The sequence below is a fragment of the Coptis chinensis genome, chromosome 3, assembly GCF_015680905.1.
Source record: "Coptis chinensis isolate HL-2020 chromosome 3, ASM1568090v1, whole genome shotgun sequence".
NCBI classification, from domain to species: Eukaryota; Viridiplantae; Streptophyta; class Magnoliopsida; order Ranunculales; family Ranunculaceae; genus Coptis; species Coptis chinensis.
Window position 1 is genome coordinate 13,476,892 of NC_141458.1, and position 9,590 is coordinate 13,486,481.

At 41.6% G+C, this 9,590-nt stretch overlaps 1 protein-coding gene across 1 annotated transcript; it reads left to right on the forward strand.

Moving 5' to 3' along the window:
* The first annotated feature begins 5,369 nt into the window (after positions 1–5,369).
* LOC147508066 (uncharacterized) lies at positions 5,370–5,942 on the forward strand. Its single transcript, XM_086596754.1, has one exon. It carries the CDS (start codon positions 5,370–5,372, stop codon positions 5,940–5,942), a length of 573 nt encoding a protein of 190 aa, XP_086452880.1.
* The last annotated feature ends 3,648 nt before the right edge of the window (positions 5,943–9,590 follow it).

Genomic DNA, 9,590 nt, shown 5'->3' on the forward strand with positions numbered 1-9,590 from the left:
GTTGCATATGGTCAATGCAATCACACTCGGCGAAACGAGATTAGTTAGAACTCCATTTTTGGTCACTTATGCTAATTTCTCATATTTGCTTGAGGACAAGCAAAATGCTGTTTGGGGGTGGTTTGATAAGAGCCCAAAAATGTAGTTTTAACCCCTTAATAATACTACTTTTAGACCAATTATGCGAGTAATAAATAAGAGTTAATGCTAATTACGTGTTTTTATGTATTTCAGGCATGGAACTCAATTATGTGTAGAAATGTGCCACTTTGGCGATATAAAGGAGCAAAGGGTTGGTTGCTAAGAAGTTCTGTGATAAAGGCCAAGATTCAAGAAGACAAGGCCTTTATGAAGTCCGGTCAAAAGCTGAAAAGTCAACACGGGCAGAAATAGTGCACAAGTCCGCAGAACTTCCGAAGACCATATCTTTGGACTCAGGCCTCGGATTTGGGCCTACCTTACGTCAAAACGACCAACTCGGAAAGAGCTTTCCAATGGTCTAAGCCTTGACCTAATCAGAGGATCAGAAGTGGACAAAAAGTCTGCTGAAGTCAAAGCCAACTGAAACGGGCTCTGTGGACTGAAGAAAGTGGGCTTTAGGCTCAATTTTCCGGCCCAAAATATGGCTCCTCAGCCCATGCACGAAATTGTGGATCTGGTCTCCTGCTTTACATAAAACAAGACTTAGCTCTTAAGAAAAATATAGTTAGATAGCTTAGAATAGAAAGTAACAATTAAAATAGCTTGTAGATATAGTTTTTGGAATTTCAATTAGTTTCATACATTGTTTTAGATTAGTTATTGGAATGATTGTTCTTCATTGATTAGATAAATAAAATAGTAGTTCTTGATCATTTCGATTTTTGTCATTTAAATTTGTAGATCTAATTTCAATTCTTGTTGTTATTCAATTCTTAGTAATTAATTAGATTTGAAGTATTGTTAGTTAAAATTAGTAAAGTTCAAATCTTTATATTATGTCTAGCTTTAATTCAATGGGAAATGATAGTTTGATGAATCAAGGTTAAACCTCCATTAGAGGGGTTTGATGAAGCCTTGATGAAAACTTGATTGTGTAGTATAGAATCGTTGTAAGAATCTATTCTACTCTAAAAGGTCGTTGATTCGCCATGAGAATGGGTGGACGACCTCACATGCTAGTTATGAATTGGTAGAAATGCCATGTATAATTAGAGATTAGAACAATTTTATGCTAGTTTATTAAGTTGGATTCAAGGTGGAATCAAATTCCCCTAATTCTTTATCTAGATTCAACTCTTAGCATTTTGTCATTTCGTTATTTGTAGCTTGTTATTTGAATTCACATCGTAGTATAAATTCCACCATTACTCTCATTAGACTTTGGATAGACTCATCAATTGTAGAAAACTTGAATGCTAAAGGACTAGGAGTGGAACGAATCTTCTATTCCAACTCTATGTCAATAGATTCGAGAGTAGAAAACAAATATCTTTGATAAATCTAGTAACAGAATAGTTTATAGTTTTAATTGCGTCTAGAGTTTCATCGCTTTATTTGTGAGTAAGACTATCTTTTTAGGGTTATCAAAAATATACACACCATTTTCTCAAGCCCACGAAGCTGGTCACAAACAAGCCACCATGGAAGCACAATTACAAGCATTAGCAAATCAGATGAAGACGCTACAGGAGTCGTTCGTAGCACTTCAACAAGAAAACCAGACGATGTGCGAAAACACCACCTCCAACGCCAACAACGGCCCTCCAGACACAGTGGATAACAACACCGTTACATCTCACCAACACCACCAACCAAAGGCTGGAAGACTTCACGCAAAGATTGGAGAAGGCGAACGACAAGGATAGCGCACTCCAGATCGCCCAGAAAATACTCTAGACGTACAAGGCGTCACCATTCACAACAGAAATCAGTCACAAGCAGCCGCCTTCAGAGTTTTTCCAACCAACGTTCCCATTGTACGACGGTAGCTCGTGTCCAGGTCAGCACGTAGCTCGTTTCAGCCAGACTCTCGCACTCTACAGCGCGCCAGAATACGACTACCTTAAGTGCAAACTCTTTCCAGCCAGCCTAAAGGACAGAGCCATAGATTGGTTCTACACACTCCCCCGATTCCATCGGAACTTTGACAAAGGGGGCAAACATTCATGGCAGAATTAAATCCACAACAGGAATAAGCAGACCGACCTAGACTCGCTGTTCCAGCTAAGACAAGCGCATGGCGAGACAATTCGTGCGTTCCTAGGACGTTTTAAGAAGGACCTCCTATCGCTGGAAGCAGGACTCAAGGACAGTTTTGCAACTTCTGCGTTCACAAACGCTTTCTTAGACGATTCCGACCTAGCAAGGTCCCTCATGCGCAACAAGCTAGAGACCCTAGACGACCTGTATCATAGAGTCGACAAGTATATCAAATGCGAAGAATGGATGGCCCAGCGCAAAGGAAAAGAAGCCCTCGCAATAAGCGATAGGCGAGGATCCAAGGAAAGCCACCAATATTCAGGCAACAACAACAACAACAACAACAACAACAACAACAACGACAACAAGAGATCCAGCTCCAGCAAGCTTTCGTACACAAAGTGGGAATTCTCCAACTTTTCCAGGACGCCGAGTCAGATCCTGAAGAAGATATATACAGCACCATACTTCAAGCCCAACATCAACAAGGTGATCACCATACCAGAACGTCCATACTGCCATTACCACAAGCTCCACCACCATGACACCAATGATTGTTGGAGCCTCAAACACTACCTCCAAGACTTAGTGGAGGAAGGCATATTGAAAGAGTTTCTGCCATAAAGCAACCTAAGGCACAAGTTGGATGCCAAACGCCACAGAAGTAGGAGCCGCAGCAATGAACGACCTGCCAACAACAGAAGCCGGAGCAAAACAGCCCGACGATCTAAATCTCCAGGTCGGTCGAGGCATCAACTGAGAGACAAAGACCGACCCACGATGAGGAGAAAGTAATCAACATGATTACAGACACATCAAACGATGAAACCTCTGGTCAGGAGAAGCACAGAAGAGTAGGAGTGTTTCAAGAAATCTACCACCTCTCACACAAAGCCGAGGTGATTAATCCCACCAACCGTTAAATGACAACATCAATTTCATTCACCAAAGAGGATATAGACAAGGTGTGCTTACCCCACAATAATTCCCTGGTAGTGCACGTCAAAATCAACGGGTGGACGGTCAAAAGAATCCTCATCGATCTAGGTAGCTCGTGCGACATACTTTTCTATCAAACTTACAAAGACATGCACCTGCCAGACTCAGTAATGATAGAATCAAATGCACCATTCTATGGGTTCAACGGAGATCGCACAGATGCCATTGGAGATGTCATCCTGCCAGTCTCCATTAGAGAAAAGGAAGACATGGTCAAAACCTCAACCCGATTCAGCGTGATCGATGTCAAGTCGTCCTACATTGCCATTCTAGGATGCCGATGGATTCACAAGATCCAAGCAATTCCATCAACCCTCCACCAAGCCGAGGCATCATGGAGCTCAGAAGCAACAAACTAGAAGCTCACCAGTGCAATCACGTCAGCATAACGACCTCACCCAAGCCTCAGGTCGTCAAAGACAAAGACATCCCAAAGAAGCAAGATCCTCAATCGTCCAACCCTATAGCAACTATAGCAGAAAAGCTCAAAGGGAAACAAGCTCAAATAGAACTAGGAGAAAAAGTCAATATGGGCTCAGATGATGACCCAAAGTTTGTTTATGTAGGGGCAGATTTAGACCCCAAGTTCAAGGAGCAACTTGTCAAATTTTTATCTCTCAATAAAGATGTTTTTGCTTGGTCGTATATCGATATGCCAGGAATCGACCCTCAGGTCGCTTGCCACAAGTTAAATGTAGATCCAACTGTCAAGCCTATCAAACAGTGACCTAGAAACTAACACTCAAATTTCAAAAAGCCATCAATGAAGAGATAGAAAAGCTCAAAAATGTTGGATTCATCATAGAAGTCGAGTACCCGACCTAGCTAGCCAACATTGTGGCCGTTCCAAAGAAGAATGGTCAGGTACGATTTTGCATAGACTTCACCAACGTCAACAAGCACTGCCCAAGGATAGCTTCCCCCTACCAAGGATCGACATACTGGTAGATCAAATGTGCGGCCACGAGCTGTTATCATTTATGGACGCATACAGTGGATACAACCAAATACCGCTCGCAGGAGAAGACCAAGAAAAGACATCCTTCGTAACCAAGCAAGGAACGTTCTGTTTCAACGTCCTACCATTCAGCTTGAAGAACGCCGGTGCGACCTACCAAAGACTAGTCACCAAAATGTTCAAAGACTTACTAGGAGACACTATGGAGGTCTACATAGACGACATGGTGGTCAAAAGCGAAAAGGCGGGCGATCACATCTCCCACCTACAAGACGCCTTTGAACGACTTTGCCAAAACAAGATGAAGCTAAACCCAGCAAAATGCGTATTCGGAGTAGTCTCGAGAAAATTCTTAGGTAACCTCGTGTCACAAAGGCGCATCGAAGCAAATCCAGAACAAATACGAGCTCTCCTTTAAATGTCAGCACCAACCACAAAGCAACAAATTTACAAGTTATCAGGCATGGTTTCAGCACTCAACAGATTCATCTCATGAGCATCTGACAAATGCAGACCATTCCTGCAAATACTCAAAAAAGGTGCAACATTCACATGGACAGACGAGTGCCACAAAGCCTTCATCGACCTGAAAGCTTACTTATTAGCGCCGCCCGTCCTGTCTAAACCAGAGGAAGGAGAAACACTGGGGCTTTACCTTGCTACAACCGACTTTGAAATCAGCTCAGTTCTTTTTCGTGAACACGAAGGAGTAGAAAAGCCAGTCTACTTCACCAGCAAGACGTTGGCAGATTCAGAAAAGCACTATTCTCTGATGGAAAAAGCAATGCTCTTTTTACTCTACTCAACTCGGAAGTTCCGACCTTACTTCTAGTCTCACAGTATTAAGGTAATCACCAACATACCCCTCAAGCAAGTACTGAGTTCCAACAACAAAACCGCTCAAATGGCCAAGTAGGCTGAAGAACTCGGAGAGCACCACATAGAGTTCGTTCCCAGAACGTCTCGCAAAGGGCAGGTCGTTGTTGATTTCCTTGCAGACTTCCCCGTCGAAGACATCAACTAGGAACCCGAGCCCATCACTTCACTCCATCAACCAGCCACCCCTGACACATGGCACCTCTATGTAGATGGAGCGTGCAACAACAGCGGCAGTGGACTGGGGGCTGTGTTAACATCACCAGAAGGCACCCAGCTACAAAAATCAATCAAGATCGATTTCGTAACGTCCAACAACAAAGCGGAATACGAAGCATTGATCAGAGGCCTCCGCATGGCACAACAGCTACAAGTCCCAAAGCTTAAAGATTACAGCGACTCCAAGCTAATCATCAAGCAGATCACCAAAGAATATGTCACGAATGGAGCAAACCTGGCAAAATACTCTCAGGTCGTCAATGACCTCATCAAATCGTTCAAAACGTTCTCATTGGAGCACATTCCCAGGGAAGATAACAGAAATGCAGACAGTCTAGCTTTCTTAGCCACAAAAACACAAGAGGTTTGCCCCAGCACAGTCTATATTGACATCCTGGAAAGGCCCGCATACCAGAAAGAAAGTGTCAATAGCCTCACCGACTTTCAGCCCTCATCCGAAGAAGAAATTACTCAATCTTGGATAGGCCCATTCTTGAAATACATTTTACAGGGTGAGCTGCCGGCTGAGGCAAAGAATACTTGTGCAATACAATTTCGAGCCCCAAGATGCACAGCAATCAATAGACAATTATTCTGCAAATTCACAGGAGGGCCCCACCTAAGGTGCATAACTCCACGCGAAGGCCAACTCATTTTCGATGAATCCACAAAGGTGAATGAGGTAACCATGCAGAAGCAAGATCCCTAGCACATAAAGCAATAGCCCAAGGGTATTATTGGCTAGGCATGCATATCGAGGCAAAAAGGTACGTTCTTAAATGTCTCTAATGTCAAATATTTGGCCACAACCACCTAAGTCCAGCAAGGGAGTTGATAAATATTGCAAGACTATGGCCTTTCCACATGTGGGAGCTAGACATCATGGGACCATTCATCCCACAAAAGAAAATAGGGCTCAAATACGTCCTGGTAGCCACAGATTACTTCACCAAGTGGGTTGAAGCAATCCCACTAGTCCAAGTCAAGGAGGTCAATGTCATCAACTTCATATGGACCAATATCATCACAAGATTTGGTCTACCCTACACCCTTGTCATGGACAACGGAACCCAATTTGCTGGAACACAAGTCAAGGCCTTTCTACAAAAATGGTGCATCACTCAAGCATTTTCTACACCTAGATATGCACAAAGCAATGGCTAAGCAAAGGCCACAAACAAGGCCATCAAAGAAAACCTACAAAAGAAGTTAGAGAGCAAGAAAAGCCAATGGCCAGAGCAGCTCAAGAACATTCTATAGGCATACAGAACAACAGCCAGAGCCAGTACAAATGAGTCTCCTTTCACACTTTGCTTCGAAACAGAAGCAGTAATACCATCAAAACTCACACTCACAACCACACGTTATGACATTGTCGAGTCAAGAGACAATGACAGCATCTTGGCAAAAGAAGTTGATCTCCTAGAGGAACGAAGAGAAACAGCTGCAATATCCCTAGCTCGGTACCACCAAACAATCCAATGATCTTACAATAAGAAGGTCATCCCAAGATCTTTTCAAGCTGGGGACCTAGTCCTCAAAAAGACATTTGCTCCAGCCAAACTCGACCCAACATGGGAAGGTCCCTACATTATTAACAAAGTCGTTGGAAAAGGCGCATACTGGATCAAAACTCAACTCGGTGATATGCTTCCCCGACTTTGGAATACATCTCTCCTAAAGCGATTTTATCAATAAGTCTTTCTCCATATACATAATTCGATATGAATAAAATTTCATTAACATTTTGTGTACATATATCATTTTGTGCACCATACATCTTGCACTACGCAACCCGACTTAGGACATCACAATGTCAGGTCATACATCAAAGGCGGAGTCTACAACGACTCAACTACAACTATGCAGTGGTTAATCATCAATCAATTCAAATAAGGTCCCCCAAAAGGACCCTAAATTAACTTAATACCAACGCCAGGGTTAAGTATGATTCAATTGTAATTGCCACTCAAATGCCAATTATCAGACAAATACAATCCAGGGGACCCCCAAAAGGACCCCAAGTCAACTTACGACCTCGAAATGGTTTAAGTTAGACCCAACTACAATGGTCATTCAAAGGCTAATTATAAGAGCTTCCCCCAAAAAGAACGACTCGCATACACCTAAACATGGCAAAGCCTAGGTGTCAACTACGCAAATCTACCAGGTCGTACACAAAAGCACTACGACCTGATATAGTCAGACGACCTGATACAATCAGACAACCTACCTAAGTTCAGCAGTTCATCAATACTTCAGCTATACAACACAGGTCGTCAAACAACAATCAAAAGAACGAAAGCAATCATTGGCAGGCAAACATCAAAACACAATCTCAGCAAGTAAGTAATTTAACTATTCCTACTTAAATACAATTTTGGTTAGATACAAGAGGCCCCCAGGTCATCCTGAGAAAACGACCTCAGTACCCCCATCAGAAATCAAAAGTTATCAGTATCAGTATCAGTATCAACAACATCAAGAAAGAGAACATTGTTCAAACATTTCATCCATCATCAAAACAACTGACAAGCACAAGAAATCAATTAACACAAGAAAGATTCTCCACATTCAAAGGCTCCAATGGTCCACCCTCTTCTCCAACTGGGCCACTAACTAGATCACATCTTGCATTTACAACTTTTGGGGAGACCTCTTCAGTTCGCAGAATGGCTGGAGCAGCACCTAGATCGATTGGTAGGTCAGATCGTCTACTAACATCTGCACCAGTATCTTCAACAGACACTGTTGCAGCCCCACTATAAGACCCTATTTTATTTTTACATTATTTTCGTAACAATATTTAGTATATTTCTGTATTTGATTTTTTTTTTTTCTAGTCAACGTGCTAGTATGTGGGTTTGACTTTTAATAGAAAGAGAAAGGAGGGAATACCAAATAGTAATTTCAAATAATGTTACTATAGGAAACTAGTATTTGAATTTTGAATGTTGGGTATAGATTATTCTTAATATTTGAAAGTTTTACATAAAAAGGAAACATGATATTAACATAAGGAACTTAATAGATATAGTACTTTTAATAGAAAATAAGATTTCCATAGTTAAGAATAAGGATATTTAGTAAAATTGGAAGTTAAGCATAATAGATGGTGTCTCCGGAGAAAGTAGGTTTTTCTCAAGAAAACTCAAACATCACACATAAAGCAAAAATGAAGAAGAACGACGGATTGTGCGAGCTAGCTGGGATTGGTTCTCGCGTACTTTTATTCGATATTTCTTTTTCACGATAACATAGAGGTGAGTAGTTTAGTTTTTATTTTTCTCGTCTATACACAGAGATAACTTTACTGTAGTACCATGTTTCCATTCATTTTCATTTTCTGCTCATTTCTCTTCAGCATTTATTCCTCTCCTTAGTGTTTAAAACTTGTTAAAATGTAGGACTGTCGAAACTCTGAGGTGGTTGTAAATGGAGGCGCGAGCTGATAAGTGCTCAAAAAGTGCTATTTAACCCTCGATTATGCCTTTTGTTTAGCCATCTTAGTGGACTAATAGTGTTTATAAGTTGTGTTTTAAGATTCTACAGGTGAAAAAGAGAGTTTTGTAGAATATTAGAGAAAATGGGGTAAAACGAAGCAATTCGGAGCATTAAGGATCACATGGGAGGCCCGTGGACAATCATGGAGAAGGCCAAGGAATTAGAGCTGTTAAAGATGCGACTTGGACCTATTTTAAAGTCTATTTGGAAGCCCAAGGCTAAAGGATTCGTTGTTTAGACCAAAGCCCGCAAAAGAGGATAGAAGGATAGAGCAGAAGAGAGAAAATCGGCTTATGCGTCTGGGACGCATGTATCGAGCGTCCAGACGCATTGATTGCATCTGGGACGCATAAATCGAGCGTCCAGACGCATTGATTAAGTCTGGGATGCATGAATAATGCGTCCAGACGCATAAATCGACACTGTAGCCAATTCCTTCCACCGGTTTGAAGGCGAAGTCGGACTCTGGAAGAAGTCTATTTGTATTAGGAAATAAATGACGGTTTGGAATGCTTCTAGAGCTCATTGTAACCCCTATAAATAGAGGACCTAAGTGCCTCATGTAATTTGCCAATTCACTTAATATGTCTCCAGAACTTGAGGCAAAGAGAGATTAATAATAAAATATCGGTTTTAACTAGCTGAGTCTTAATAAATTAGTCTTTCTAGTCTTATGTTCTTCGACTCTTCTTCTTCTCATTCTTTGTGTTCTTCCTTCTTTATGGAAGGCTAATCTTCTCCTTCAAGGGAGGAGATGAAGCCGGTGCTTAAGGTTTAATGATTCTTCTGGTTTATGGTGTTCTTCAATCAGGTTAGTTCTTTATGTTTTTAGTTATTAGTTCCATTGCCCACA

What these genes read in the sequence shown, in the direction of transcription:
- LOC147508066 (XM_086596754.1), top strand. Translation starts at nt 5,370, where the DNA reads ATGGCACAACAGCTACAAGTCCCAAAGCTTAAAGATTACAGCGACTCC.